The 16014-nt window shown below is 34.2% G+C and overlaps 3 protein-coding genes across 3 annotated transcripts; all 3 read right to left on the bottom strand.

The window, feature by feature from the left end:
* Positions 1-5492: 5492 nt before the first annotated feature.
* LOC108485825 (stellacyanin) lies at positions 5493-6233 on the bottom strand. Its single transcript, XM_017789675.2, has 2 exons — positions 5973-6233; positions 5493-5877 (listed from the first exon to the last, which is right to left on the bottom strand). Exons 1-2 carry the CDS (start codon positions 6154-6156, stop codon positions 5558-5560), a joined length of 504 nt encoding a protein of 167 aa, XP_017645164.1. The 5' UTR covers positions 6157-6233; the 3' UTR covers positions 5493-5557.
* A 1973-nt stretch (positions 6234-8206) lies between these two features.
* On the bottom strand, positions 8207-12767 carry LOC108486797 (glucan endo-1,3-beta-glucosidase 11-like). The gene is made up of 3 exons (XM_017791037.2): positions 12264-12767; positions 10874-11910; positions 8207-9032 (listed from the first exon to the last, which is right to left on the bottom strand). The coding sequence occupies exons 1-3, from the start codon at positions 12313-12315 to the stop codon at positions 8949-8951; spliced, it is 1173 nt and encodes a 390-aa protein (XP_017646526.1). The 5' UTR covers positions 12316-12767; the 3' UTR covers positions 8207-8948.
* Positions 12768-13971: 1204 nt separating this feature from the next.
* Positions 13972-15781, bottom strand: LOC108486798 (methyl-CpG-binding domain-containing protein 11-like). The gene is made up of 2 exons (XM_017791038.2): positions 15605-15781; positions 13972-15053 (listed from the first exon to the last, which is right to left on the bottom strand). Exons 1-2 carry the CDS (start codon positions 15668-15670, stop codon positions 14229-14231), a joined length of 891 nt encoding a protein of 296 aa, XP_017646527.1. The 5' UTR covers positions 15671-15781; the 3' UTR covers positions 13972-14228.
* Between the last annotated feature and the right edge of the window lie 233 nt (positions 15782-16014).

Below are 16014 nucleotides of genomic sequence, written 5' to 3'. Positions count from 1 at the left end.
AACTCCCTAACACAACAATTCAAATCAAGGTTATTAAAAAATGAAAATTTCGAGATTAAGGAGCCCATACCTAGAATCCAAGGGTCTTTCCAACAACGGGCAGTAGAACCATCTTCAAGAGACCAAATTAGGTTTTCACGAAGTGACGGCCATATCATAGACAGAGATCTCCACAAATGGGAGCATTGAGTTTTACTGATAGAGTCAGGGAGCTGATCCTTCCATCTATACTTGGATCTGAGGACTCGAACCCAGAGAGCATCACTCTTAGAAATGAGACTGAATCCAATCTTCATAAGGAAAGACTTGTTCTGGTCATTCAGGTTTCTAAAGCCAAGCCCACCTCGAGCACGTAGCTGGCATATAGAATTCCACCCTACTAAAGAAATTTTAGGGTGACCCTCAATATGTCCCCAAATAAATTGCCTGACTAATCTCTCAATATCCGAGCACGCCCCTTTTGGAATCATTAAGGATTGCATAAAATAATTTGGAATGGAAAGGAGAACTGACTACGCCAAAGTGATCCTTCTTGCCAAAGAAAGCTTCTTCGCATCCCAATTTTTCAATTTTCTCCTAACCTTATCAATAACAAAGCTCAAAGTGTTGTTGGTAACCCTTTCGTGGAGAAAAAGAACCCCTAAGTATGTGCCAAGATTCTGCACTTCCTGGAACCCAAACATTTGAGCAATTTGATTATGATAAGCAACTTCAGTATCTTTGGAAAAGAAAATGTTACTTTTCCTAAAACTGATTTTGTGCCTCTAGCTCTCATAAAACTGATTAAGAATGGTATCTAACAATCGGGCCTGCTCCAACTGGGCTTTACAGAAGAGCACCAAGTCATCAGCAAAAAATAAATGCGAAATTGTAGGACCATTACTAGATAACCGAATTGGTTCCCATTTACCAATATCCATTTTAGTCTGAATTATATGCCCTAACCATTCCATGCAAAGGACAAAAAGGTAAGGTGATAAAAGACATCCTTGAAGGATTCCTCTTACCGATTTAAACTTCTGAGTAGGCACTCCATTCCATAGAATTTGCATAGAAGAGGAGGAAATAATAGATATAATCACTCTTCATAAAAACAAAGGAATCCCAGTCACAATCAACGAAGTAGAAATAAATTCTTAACTAATTCTGTCGTAAGCTTTTTCCAAGTCTAACTTAATAGCCATCCAATTTCTCCCTTTCTGCTTGCATCGCATAGAATGAATTACTTCTTGCGCAAGGATGATGTTGTGAGAAATGTTGCGGCTAGTTATAAAACCAGCTTGTTCTTGAGAAATTAACTTGAGAAAGATTACCTTAAATCGATTTGCAATCACTTTTATAACCAACTTATAAAACACAGAATACAAGCTGATGGGTCGAAATTGGCTGAAGTCGTCGGGACTTTTTTTTAGGAATTAAAACAAGCAACGTGTTATTCAGCTCCTGTTCGATTTGTCTTCCAGAAAAACCACCTTTAACCCATTAGCACACATCACCACCAAAGGTGTCCCACTGACTTTGGAAAAAATACACGTGATAACCATCCCTTCTAGTCACTTTCAGAGGTGTCATATCAAATAACGCCCTTTTGATTTCCTCATTTGTGATATCAGCTTCTAAAAAAGTAATCTCTGAAGAAGTAATTTTAGGAAAACCAAAGCTAAGAATGGCTCCTAAAGTAAGAGGAGTCTCACCATAGAGCCTTTCAAAGAATTCCACCGCCTTATTTAGCAAGATATCTTGATCAGAACACCATTCCCTATTGTTGATACATAAGGCTGTGATACAATTGAATTTCCTTCTCTTTAACATTCGACTATGATAAAATTTTATGTTTCTATCACCCAGTTGAAGCCAGTCACAACGAGCCTTTTGTCTCTAAAGTAAGTCTTCATGATCAAGCACGTTTTCCAAATCATCTCGGATTTCTAACTCTTTTTGGGCTAACTGACCAGAGGGACAACGATCAATAGCCTTTCAAATATTATCCAAAGATCTCATAAGATGTCGCTTGTGAGTATCCAAAAAACCATACACATTCCTATTCCAAATTTTAACATCAGAAGTAAAATTAGATAGGGAATCAAACATATTACCAATAAAATTCCACTTCTCCCTGACAAAAGTAGGAAAGGTGTTGTGTTGCGTCCATCCTGCTAAGAATCGAAAAGGTCTTCCTTTTGGTGTGCCAAGGTCAGGTTTAGTAGAAAGTAGGAGAGGTCGATGGTTAAATTTAATACGCGTGAGATGTTGTACTAAACACTGCGGGAAAGTTGGCATCTATTTGTCATTTGCTAAAACCCGATCTAATCTGACAAAAGTGTCGCTTTGTTGCCAAGTAAAGGAGGGCCCGCTATAACCTAAATCCTGCAAGCATAAGACTCAACAAAGTTACCAAATAATGCACATCTCTTACCTACAGAGAAGGAACTTCTCTTGTTCGCAGCTGATAAAATGGCATCAAAGTCTCCCATAATTAACCAAGGAATATTAGGAGTTGGGGAAACAGATTTTAACCCCTCCAAAAGAGACTTTTGTTTTAACCTTTTAGGGCTACCATACACAAAAGAAATGAAACAGATTTATTAGGAATACCATTTTCAACGCAAAGAAAAATAAATTGGGGATGACTTTTAATAATTTGAATTTGAATAGAATCCTTCGATCCCACCCAGATGCCACCTAAAAAACCAACAGCTTCAACCCGATAAGAATAATTAAAACCCAATTGCTCAATAATAAGATTAGCTTTTTTATCGCTAACTCTCGGTTCAACCAAGAAAACAATATCAGGTCTATGTTCTGTGTTGTATTCACAAAAAGCTCGAATGAAATTCCTGCTAGAACTCCCTTGGCAGTTCCAAGAAAAAAATTTAAGATTTAAGTCCATAAAAAAAGAAAGACAAATAAAATAAAATAAAAAACCAAAAGGCAGTAATAAAACTAATAGAGACAAAGCAAACCAAAATCAGCTGCCTTGCTCTCCAAGGAGATTATCTCATTCTTTTTGTTCATCATTATTGGCAATAGTTCCGGAGTAGAATTCCTCCTTAGAAATCGTCGATAAGCTCTCAGCCAGGTATTCTATGGATTTTTTTAGCGAGACCCTTTAAGAGCTAGCATTTTTGAAATGAACATTGCTTCCATGCAAGATTTTATTCTGTTTATTAGCAACAGACCTGCCCCTAAATTTGTTTACTTTTTTCGATCTGAAAAATCCCACCGGAATCTAGACTAGCAAGTTATGCAAAGAATTTGAGTTATTTTGGCCATTTTTGGGTCCAGAAAAAGTCATCGCCGAGTGCTTGCCAGAATCAAGATTTCTCACTTCCACCACTTCAGCTCCTTTATTGTTCTTTTTTGAATTCAAGATATGCTTATTTGAAGACTCCCCCCTAGTAGGAAGAATCACTACAGCAATACTGGCCACACGTTCCTCTACACTGTTTTGGCTATTGTTTTCCAGTCCAACAGGATTTTTCTAGCTTACTCCCTGTTCACCATGGTCCATCAGCATTCGGGCCAGACCTAAGCCCAATCCCGATGTACTTTTTTCAAAATTCGGTGCATTTCTTTTGTCCCTATTCAGGTCCCGGCTGGGGTCGAAGGTCAGTCCATTATTTTCTTTAATAACCAGGCCTGATCCAGATTCAGGGCCTGCTACTTTTTGTTTTCCTTTATTAGATTTCCTATTTAATTTATTCAATCCATTAAAATGCGGGTCAACATCATTTTTATACTGATTTTCAGAAACGATTTATTTCCCTTTAGTACTTTTAAAATTACAAATGTTTTCTACATGTCCATACCTCCCACAATGAAAGCAGATAGTAGATAATGATTAATATTCCACCTTTTGGGACCTACCATTGATCAATATTTATGATACCAAGGGAGTTTCTAGATTAACATAGACCGCCAATCTAGCAAAGTATCCTCGCGTCCTACTGTCGGTGTTCAAATCAAGCTTAACCACTTTACCAACCAATTCCCCAATTTCAGTAATGATTTTATGATTATATAAGTAACTAGGTAGAGCCGAGAATCGGATCCACACCATCACTACACTCGAATATGCCTGAGAAGGGTCGAAGGCCATTGTCCACAGCTGAACTGTCAAATACTAACCAAATATGATCCATGGCCCTTCGGATAGGGTCTTTTCGTAATCCATCTTGTTTTGAAATTTCATCAGGAAGTAACCATTCTCAATGTCCATCATGTGCATGGAAGCTGTGGGTCTCCACATGTTGTAAATTTTTTTCTGCAAAACCATAAAACCAATATTCCGCCCTAGAAGTTTTAAAATCATATATTATCCATACCTTGAATGAGGATTTGATGGATTTAGTCCGAGAAAGTTATAGAATGAACACCATTCACAACAGACTTTTGAATGTCCCCTTCCAAAATATCAATAACCTCCTTTTCATCCAAACTGTTAAAGACATCTTTTGAGGATTGTCTAACAAGTTTTTCTCTCCAAGTAGCGGGTTGTCCTGAGGGCGAATCAATCATCATTCCATTGCCCACCTCTTCTTCCTTATCCTGAAATCTGACATTCTTAGGAGTCAACTCCTCCACAATGGATTTCCCAATATTAGAGTTTTCACAGAGAGTGTCCATGGAAAAAACTTTTTTCTTTCTTTTTTCAAATAGCTACAAACATCCTTATTCTTTTTTTTTTACTTTTTTCCTTTAAATTTCATATATATTTTTTAACAATGTGGTTATTAAATCCAAAGTTATATCTTATAACTTATTTTAATTGACAACACTCAAATTCAATCGTCAAGACTCGGGTGGAGCCCATTATAATTCAAAAGGATTTTTTTTTGTAATTTTATCATTCGAGGAATGATTGTATGAAATTGGGATGTCACATCATTTTTATCCTTTTCAATAGGAGAATGACAAATCAGATTTTTTCCTCCTTAAAAAATTTAAATCCAACTAAAAAAGTTAAAAATTAGGAGAGAAAAATATGATTTGTCATTCTCCTAATAAAAAAGAATACAAATGAAATGACATAGGGGCGTAGCCAGGGGGTTGGCAGGGGCCCTAACCCCCCTAAAATGAAAAAAATTTCATTTAGGCCCTTAAAATTTATAAAAATTTAAATTAATAAATTAAGATAAAATTACACTTTGAACCCCTAAAATGATAAAAATTTGATTTAATTCTTTAAAATTATAAATATATAAATATTAAAATAGTAAAATTATATTTTTACTATCGTAAAAATATATAATTTAATTTTAACTCCCATAGCAAAAATTTTCCGACATCATCTTGACGTGAAATCCTAAATTCATATAACCCTTTCTTTTTATACAAATACATTATTTAGAAAAGTTAGTTGGGTACCAAAAATGGAAGCTCAAAGAAAAAGGGAAAACAACATTTTTTATTGATGTATCTAGAAACTGGATCGAATTTTTTATTCAAACACAAATTATGATTCCATGATCATTGTCATAACAAAAGCAGGGTACGGAAATCTTTTTGTTATACAAAGTGTTTGTTTGAACTGAAAAAGGGTTAACATAATATAGTATCAGCACAACAAAACAAAGGTGGCAATGGAAACAAAGACAAGAGAGATGGTGACAACAAGGGAAGAAGCTGCGTTGCGGGGAGGACTAAGAACTCCAGGCGTAGTGTCGCCGGCTTCACTTCGGACTTGGACCTTAAGCTTTTGGCCGGCGGGACAATGACCAGCGTAAGTGCAAATGAAGTAGTGGTCACCAGTCCTTTTAAGCGTAATTTTTACGGGTCCTTTGTTGTCGGTTGAGATGGTGTCGGTGTTGGTACAGGCGTCGTAACCAGGTTCGGTCACCTCTGCAACATCATGTTCCCCAGTAATAAAGTTGAACACTGCAAACAAACAAAACAATTGGAAGTAACTGAATCTGATGTTTGAAAAACGTGGAAATATTTAATAATTAGTGGAAATTAAGTTAGAAACTCACAGAGATCATCCCCGACAACGAAGGTTTTATTGTCAGCCCAGTCATCGTATAAATTAGAATTACTGGTAGGGACTTGCCAACCAGTGGAGTCTCCTACAGTGTAAGTTGTAGAAGCATACGTGGTTAGGGTTGAAGCCAAAACTACAAAAACTGCAGCCATGGCCATACTGCTTTTCCTACCCATTTTCTTTATTACCTTCTCTGATTTCAATCCCCCCAAGATTCCTTGTCTCTTTTTTTCTGCACTAACTTGGTATTGCCTGGGCTGTTTATATATAGGGAGTGTAGGAGAGTCATAAATTTGTGGTAAACTATTAAAACAAGCTGTGGGTGAGGGCCTATAGTGAACTACTTTATTTCCTAGCAAATGTTAGGTTGAATGGATTGATGGTTTGAATAAACCAAATTTAAGAAAGATTAATTTTCTGCATTCTACCCCTTTTACATGTTCTTTTACATGCCTCTTTTTTGACACGTGGAAATGTAGACTGATAACTTGGTCTTTTATTAATCTACCAAAAATGGTTGCAGACATTGTTCTTTCAATCTTGTTTTTCTTTTTCCAACCCATCATAGCTTTGACCCTTTTTCTTAACCCTCTGCTCTCCTTGCCATTTGTTTAGACATTGTTTACATCCTTTTGAAGTTTCCTTTCTCATTTCAGCTTTTTGGTTGCAGGTAATGCACATCATTGGAACTCAATAACACCTTTCTTTCCTTGCAACATGAGAGCAAGTTTTTGCTCCAAAGCAAAAGTTGCAGCGAACGAAACTGAAGATACAAATCGTTTTGCTTTTGCACCAGCTTATCTTTCCTTTCAGCGAACTCAGTAACACCCATTGGACAGGGGCGAAGCCAGAAAATATTTTTATGGGATGGATGAAATTTTAATTTTTTATAGTTTGTATTTTTATAATTTGTAAAGAATTAAATTAAATTTTTATAATTTTTAAGGAAGCCAAAATACAATTTTACTTTACTAATTTAAAATTTTTAAAAAAATTTAAAAGCCTAAAATAAAATTTTTTATTTTAGGGGCCGGGCCTATACCAGCCCTTACTACGCCCCGGTACTTGCAGCAACATCAATCAACCATTTCGTTGGACAAAATTAATAGGACCTATTGAAGTTTTATGATCTATCAATTTCATTTAACTGATCTCAATATAAACACGATCTAGAATCAAGTTGAATAACATGATTCAGTCATTAATCAACATCACCCAACATAGCCCTCTCGATCTTCTATCCCATGTCCACTCAAGATCATAAATACACAAGCTTCTCTATTTCAAAAAATATATTAAACTTCTTAAAACTTGAGTCTGGGATTCTTCAATACTAAAGTTATTATTGTTATGTTGATCATTTTGAAGAACTGAGGGTAAAGAAGGATTCGATAACATGGGTTGGAAGAAGAACAAGATTGGTGACCATTCTAGCAATTAATAAAGTAAAGACTAACTTTCTGAAAAAGGAAGGAGCAAAACTTAACGGCAAAATCTCTGTTAATTTGCTAACCATCTACATTTCCATGTGTCAAAATCATATTAAAGGAGCATACACGGCGTCACAATTCATACATACTTCATATTAAATATTTTGAATTTTTATGAAATTTGTATAATATTTATAATTTTGGGTTTATTTTATTATTTTAAATTATTTTTGATGCAGTCTATAAGTTAAATAGTATCATGTTAGTATGAAATATACATGAATTATCACTTGTTAAGTCAATATCGTTAAAAATAATATTTTAATCAATATTTTTATTAAAAAAGACAACTCCTAAAAAAATTCAATTTTAAAGAGATAAACATCAAATTAAAAATATATATAAATATTAAAATTAAATTTAATAATAATAAAAATAGCAATCCTAGAATGGTCTATGTTTCTTAAAAATTTCCATAAAGTATGCTAATTAGCATTTAAATAATGCTTTGACATTTTCAACGTTTCCTTTTATACAAATTGCTACGGTATTGGTCACTATAGCCAATAGTCTAGGCCTTTAACTTGATTTTCTTAATTGATTTAATTTTTAATTTCTTTATGTCCGAATAATGGGTTAGTCATAAAATATGTTTCATTTTTATAAGTGAGAATTAAGTTCTTTGAAAAAAAATGATTAACCATAAAATGTATTCTATTCTCATGAGTAAAAATCAAACCTTAATCTCGAATGAAATGAACAACCATCACATCACACCTTATGATTAACATATTGATTTATTATAGCTTTAAAATTACTTTTACATGTTTCTATTCCTTTAATTCGATTTGTTTACAAACAATAATCAAATATATTCATGTACATGATCGCAAAATGATGGTCATGGTCATGTACAACAAACAAATGTATCCAAACAAATTTAATAATTAAAAATAATAATTTTGTTATAATCGAACAATATTAAACAAGCTTTAAACTGGTTCATAAAGGTGAAGGAGCTTGTTCACTATTTTCTTCCCATCATATAGCTAGCTGGCGAGAACATGGAACATGCAATGCAACTCCAAGATCCCATGAGGGCATGAGGTTACCCAAAAATCTCAAACTTTTCATCTTCTTTCTCACTATATTATTCTATTTTTGCTCCTCCGACGCCCTTCTGACCTTAGTTTCCTTTGCTCCCCAACTTCCTCATCACCTCTCGACCGGAGAACCAATCACCAGCCGAAGAAAACCATCGGCATATGCCATTAAAAAAGGCTTAAGAAACCCCCATCAGCATATGCATTTATATGTACCTACAATTATAAGAGAGATTTCTTCATGCACAAGAAACACATTTTCTATTATTTATAAAGAGCTAATCATGTGTTCCTAAAGATCCAAAATCAGGTATGTTGGTTTGTTTTATAAAGTTTAACATGAAAATAAGTAATCATTAATAAATCTATAAGTGTAGAATTTATGGGTGCTAGCTTTGGCATCAACTGAATGAAGCCCCAACACATGTTTGATCACTATCTTGAGAACACAAGCAGGAATGCAGTAGCCATTGTTAATATTATCGTATAGCATCCACACCAACCGCAACCACGATTATCCTGCAATAATGCATATAAAAATTCAATGAAATAGGATAAAATAAAACAAAGACTACATCTTTTACTTTTGCTGTGATATTGAAAGAGCAAGTTATGACAAACAAGAACTACATATGAGCAACCTTCATTAACAAAGACTACAGATATATGCATGACAATCAAATAGTATCAGGGTCTGAGACTGGAAATCTACTGGCATTCAATAAAGAAAATTTATCTTCATGATATCAGTACTTTTCATATTAAATTTACTGCATCGAGACAGTCCAAATCAAAAGGATTCCATTAGGCTAATTTACACTTCAACTTTCCGTTCCTCTTGTACAATCAAACTCAAATATTGCTCATCCCTTCAGATGTTTCCAATTATTTAATTAATTCACCAATTGGGTATAGTTATTCATTTTGTTCAAGAAATCAGATCCCGCAAGGTAACAAGTATGATTACAATACTAGGAAGTAGAAGATTAGGCAGAACATATGTGATTCAATAGAAGAAAATGTTCTCTTGTAGCATTGGTGCAACGGTGTGATTCTTCAGTTGCGCTTAATGAAAGTTCTACTGCATTGTAAAGAGGGATCATTTGTACACATTTGAAGTAGTGATTAAATAAGGGGTGTATGATGAAGGATTAACCTTTTGCAAGGAAAACAGAATGTTCTTGCAAAAGTTAGGTTGTATTGGTTTGGCCGGGGATACTATCATTCCAGGCCACCAAATTCATCCTTCTACAGTTACCTAGCATCCTTCCAGCATCATATGGACAATAATCGGTTTCGGTAGCAGGTGGTCTGAAATAAAAATGGAAAATTGGAGAAGCTTTGTATCACATGAAACAAGATAAACCTTAACTAGCCAGAGCATATCCAATCTTTCAATTGCATTCCTGTCTCTTGTTATGATTTGCTTAATCATCGATTTGTATAAATTAGAGAACCTTCCCTTCATGCAGGCTCACAAGGGGAAGTACTAAAGGAAGATCACTACCTAAGAACTTCAGGCAAGAAATATGGGTTTTAGTTAATCTGTTTCTTAATTTGTTTATGACTTGCACCCTTTCCGTTTGAGGTTTAAGCCTTTCCTACCCTATAAAAACTTGTTATTATGATTTCTTGACCTCAGGCTATCTCTACTCTCTCTTTTCTCCATTCTCTATCCTCATTGTGTTATTTCTCTTCAAGATGCATTAGGAAAGTTGACTATTCACCGAGTATTTCATAGAACGGAGTTCAAAGTAGAATTTAGTCATTCAAAACTAATAAATGATTGGATCTTAGGAGACTTCAAAAATAAAAAGGAGGCATTTACATATAAACAATGTACAGACCCATTTTTAATGGTTCAAGAATATGACGATAAGACCGTAAAGTATGGTGCAAAAAAGACACTGTGAAGCTATTCAATCAAATCAATAAGATATAAACATGTTACAAATGATTGTAAGAGTGTTCACAACACGTTATGTAATGCGGACATGTAAATGGAATATTTGTTGCTTTATAAGATATGAAGGTGATACGCCTAAGCTGAAAGATAATGAGAAGAAAAATCAAACTCATAAGATGGTCGGGTCAGCAGCATCACTAAACAGATGGACTATGCCATTCCCATGAAGAAATTGTTAAGGTCCATTGTTCTCTTTATTAATAAACATCATTCGTAATGCTTTCACCCATTTTTAATTCAATGTAATTTCATCAAGTGGAAACCAAAAAACGTGATAAATTTATATTGTTCCAAGAATAAGCTTCTTCTGGCTGAGAAGACTCCAATCTAAGCCGCAAAATGTTAACATATAGCTAAGATGACACATGTCAAAGAGTGGGAAGGAATCTCATACCTTCAAAGACAAAAGTAATGAATCTGCAGATGAAGATTTAAGACCAGGAAACCCAATATCGTACGAAATGCTCCCATCAGGTTTGAACAGTCCAAAATTCCTCTCGGAAGTTGGTCCAGGCTTCAAATTTTCATTGAAGAGTGCGAAAACATATGCCCTAACGACATTTTTTGGCCTCAGCGGAGTTCCTTTCATCTTTGCAAGTCTTTTTCGCAAATTGTAATTATATGTCCTTGCATTATTCACGGTTGCTGCAGACTCATTTTCATCTCCATGTGAAGCCCACCCAGTCTCTGTGACTATGACTTCCATCTTTTTAAACCCAGCATCTTCTAATGCAGCGTAGGCTGCATCAATCTGTGCGTCAAGCAGGTTATCATAATGCAACTTAGTTTTCGGATCATTTGCTCCCTCTGTTGGTAGGAAGAGAGCATAATTAATATCAATATGCTCCGGATCATACATGTAGGCTAGAAATGGGTAAGCATTTAAACAGAAAGGGGAGCCAATTTGGGAAAAAAACTCCAAAAGTGGCTTCATGTACTGAACAACATTATCTTGGAATACACATGATGAGGGAGGGAAAGAATTCGCAAAAACCGCCTGTGAATGTGCTGTGGTAATCTGAACTACATCACTTAATTTAAGTTTATTTACTGCATCGTAAACATTCTTAACTGCACCTAGAAGAAATCCCGAAAATTGATCACTCCCACCTAAGACTTCATTCCCTATAGCAATCCCACGGATACATGTATCGGGAAGATACGCTAACACATTGTCCTGGACCCAATTCATCGCATGATCACCATCGGCACTCACATCTCTCAGATTTCCATTAGGAAGTCCAACCACGATTTCCAGCCCTGTCCCACTAAATTCTTTGAGGACACTTTGATCAGCATCATAAATTCGAACATTCCTTATTTTTGCTGCCTTAAGAAGCGTGACAACTTCATCTGGTGATGGGAGGTTATTGGCAATTCTTCCATAATTAATACCATACGTTCCGGTGAAAGCTTGCACAGTCACAAATGCTGGAGAAAAGAAACCAAAATAGTAATCAAGAATATAATCATAATAACAATAATATCCCTTGTCAAAGACAGAAGAGAGCTTTTTGGTCATGATTTTAGGAAAATACATCTTACATCCTATATATTCTACACTGATAATAGGATACAAATCCCAAATCAACTAAATAATATATAGGAATTCAAAATCCTTTGATTCAATAAAAAAAATTGAAAACATCCCTTGAAACTATCAAAATTTAAGAACAAGCCTACAAACTAAGGACCCAAATTTGAGCAGAAAAAGACAGCATAACAAATAACCAAAAAGAGCCAACAAAACCTTAAGGAAAAAGAAAGAGTGAAAGAGAAAGTACCAAATGGAGCAAGAAAGATGAAGAAGAATAGCGAAACTCGCAGAATTTTCATTGCCTTTTCGTTCTATATTTTGTTCAAGGATGAATCAAATTATCCAATTCTGGAAACGCTCTTTATAAGGAAATTGAGCAAACGCCTTCAATGCAAAGCTTGTTGTAACTCCAGCATGCCATATCATTAATTAAAGAAAAAATAATAATAAAAAAGTCTCTCCCTTAATACTTCACTTTCTCTCTTTATGTCACACGGTCTCCTCCATTTTCCATGGCTTAGTGTTTCAATCTTTAGAAGCTCAGCTTCTTTTTGGCCACAACTAAAATATGGGTAAGAAGGAAGATTGTGAAGTGATTTTAAGACAGGAAGCCAAAGCTTGTGTGTGAGAAAAGGGTCTTCAGCTTTGGGATTTTGATTAAATTCAACTATTCTTTAAAAATGTTATTACAAAATGTGTTGTGTCCATTGGTCAGTGCTGCTTACTCGGCAATTTGGAAGTGTTAGAACTTGAAGTTCTGTATTGTCTCCACGATCCACAATTGGGCCCTAAACTGGCTATTTAGTGACTAATAGTCTCTTTATTAAAAAATTTGAGTAAATTATTCCCATAAATTTCGAAACATGCAAATTAACTCTTTTGCATATAGCACATTAATTTAAATTATTAATTGTTAATTTAGTCCTTAAACTATAGTTAAAATATTATTTTAATTTTTAAAAATTTTTACAGTAATTCTAAAAAATTTAAAATAAATATAATTTATTAAAATATTAAAAATAAATATAATTTATTAAAATATTAAAAATATGTTAACTTTTTAAAAATAATTTTTTCTAAAAATTCAAAATCGTCATCTTTTAACTATTTGAAGTTGGGTTTCTATAGATACTAACCATAACCACTTGGATTTAACTTCCATTCTTCTTTTGTTTTCATAGTATTGTTTCTTAACATAATTTTAATATTTATATTTATTATGTTAAAAAAATTAACATTATTTTTAACAATTTATATTTATTGTAAATATTTTTTTAGTTTTTAGAATTATTGTAAGAAATTTTTTTAAAATCAAAATAATATTTTAACTATAATTTAGAGACCAAATTAGCAATTAACCAAATTAACTTGCCACATTATCATTTAATTGATAAAATTTAACGGAGGACTAATTTACATGTGTCGAAATCTATAAGGATTAATTTACTCATTTTTTTTAGTAAAGAGACCAAAATGCAATCCAACCCTAATACTTTTACGAGACTACCCACTCTTAAGTTGTAACTGATTTATAAGAAGCTCGAATTTAAGTTTCCAAATTTGATTTTATATCATCACATTTATTTCTAAAGTTCAAATTCCATCTTAACTGAAATATGTTTTTTTAAGGTAAAGCAATATTATTTACAAATAAACAAAAGGAAACAGACCAACATGGCGAGGCAATAACTAATCCTAATCCAATAAGCTTACCACATACACTCGGTCTTATAAAAAAAAGTGAGAATTAACAAATAAATTAAGATGACATATTGATATAAATTAAATTAATATACCTTAAACAAAGTTCTCTGACTAGCTTTAAAATCTACTTAATTTAATTAAAAAAAAGGTTCGGGCAATACAAAAGTACATATTATTATCCTTACCAAAGTTTAAACCAAGTAAATGCTGGGAGTTTACCAAATTAATCAACAAAAAATAGATGCCAGATATCAGAAAAGAGCACTAATTTTAACCTTTTACTTAGCACTGCATATTACATCCATATCCTTTCATCACTTACAAGCTACAGGTCAGACCAATAATACATCAGACACAGTTACATTATATAGCTATCTACCATAATACCAAAAGATGTCTCATCAGTTACTACCTTAGTAAAGCTAGTCATTTTAAGTATGTCCCAAAATCAAAAAGGTTCACAAGGGGGATGCATCATGTTAAATGTTAATCCATTGTAAATAGAATCTCAAGGCTTCCCCTCCTCTGCATTACTTCCCTTACTACCATTTTGAATTGCTTCTTCCGTTTCATCACGATTTGCTGCTTCATTGACTTCGATTTCTCTTTCAGATTCAATTGTGCTTCTATCATGTTTTGGTTTTACTTCTCCTTGCCCCTCATTTTTCCGTTCCTCCGTAACGCATACGTTGGGTTTCTCCTGCTCCATGGATCCAAGCCCTTTCTCAGCTTCACTCGCTGGTTGTTCAACATTTCCATCGGATGTTGCATCCTCCATGTCTGCTGTTTCCTTTTGGCCAAATCCAGAAGCATTCATTTCAACTCCGTCCTGCGGGCATTTCAACTTTTCAGATACTGCTTCACCATCTCCTTTACCTTCTTCGATATTAGTAGATATTTTTGCATCTACTCCGCGTGTCACTTCTTTAGAAGTGGGTTCAGATTTACTGTTACCATCTTGCGTTTTATCTTTGTTCTCATTCTCATTCTCTTCCTCAGATTTTCCAGCCTCTTCCATAACATCTTTACTATCCTCTGTTCCTTCAGGGGCTGTCTCCGATTCTTTGTTATCATCCTTTGAAGCTGATGATTTTCTGCCTCGTTTTTTCGGAGGTTCACTATCTGCTGTCGGCATTGCTTTTACCTTCTCGCTAATCCTTGCTGATCTCCTAGGGGTCTCACCAGTGCCCCAATCGAATTCCGATATTACTGGACCCCCAGGGTGTTGTTTAAGGTAATGCTCCAATTGTTTCTTGTTACTGATTTGTTCCCCAGAGGGAGCAGTGAAAATGATCTCATTCTTCTTAGGAGTTCCCCCTTTCTTCGGCTTCAACTGCAGAACAAAAAGAAACCTTAAGATTGCACGATATTATCAAAATCAACACCAAAAATGACATTGATGACTTTCCAGTTTCCTACATAAAGTTCCGAAACAATTGCACAACTTGAAAGCAACGTTTAATCAACAGACATTCTTCAACAGTCTTTCAAAATAATAGTCAAAATATCATTTCTCAAACAAAAAATTAAATCTTCCAACTAAGAGCACTAAAATATCATAAGGGATGCCCAACTTTGCTCATTTGCCTCCAAGAATCGTTTAAAAACAGAAACCCAAAGATTACAGACAAAGACCCTTCTATAGAACCCTAGCTATTGCTTTGCTTCCAATAAATTGGGAAAACCAGATGTGTTAACCAGAAAAAAAAAAAAAAAAAACTCATAATTCACCATTAATACTAGGAGCAAAACAAAATAACTCTAATTAAAAATTATCATTACTTCCCTAACTAGAAAAATAAAAACAAAATAAAACCCAGTGAAACGACAAGCAATAAACTTGAATTTTTTTTTTTTAGGAAGAAAGAAGAAGAAGAAATGAACCATTTTCTTCCAACCAGGAGGAGCAGTGAGTTGTAAGCAAACAACATCATCTTTGGCACTGTCCATTTCCTTCTTCTCCTTCCCCTTCTCCACCGCGCTCGCCTTTTCCACCTACCAAATTACCGACTCAAATTTTTATACCAAATTTTACTTATTTATCCATCTGATCCACAAAAATTATACTAATGTGTCTACGGGCCGGGCCAGATTCTACTGGACTCCAAATCCACAACATTTCTATATTTTTCATTTTTATTTAATAAACTTATATTTTCATTGAAATTTTAAATATAAATCATGTAACATAGTTTTTAATATTTATATTATATAATATATATTATAGGAAAAATATAAAATTGGAATACAGGTTTGCCGAGCTCCACCATTAATATTGGAAGCTAAGTCTAACT

The sequence above is a fragment of the Gossypium arboreum genome, chromosome 6, assembly GCF_025698485.1.
Source record: "Gossypium arboreum isolate Shixiya-1 chromosome 6, ASM2569848v2, whole genome shotgun sequence".
NCBI lineage: Eukaryota > Viridiplantae > Streptophyta > Magnoliopsida > Malvales > Malvaceae > Gossypium > Gossypium arboreum.
This window is presented reverse-complemented; position numbering and strand designations above follow the sequence as displayed.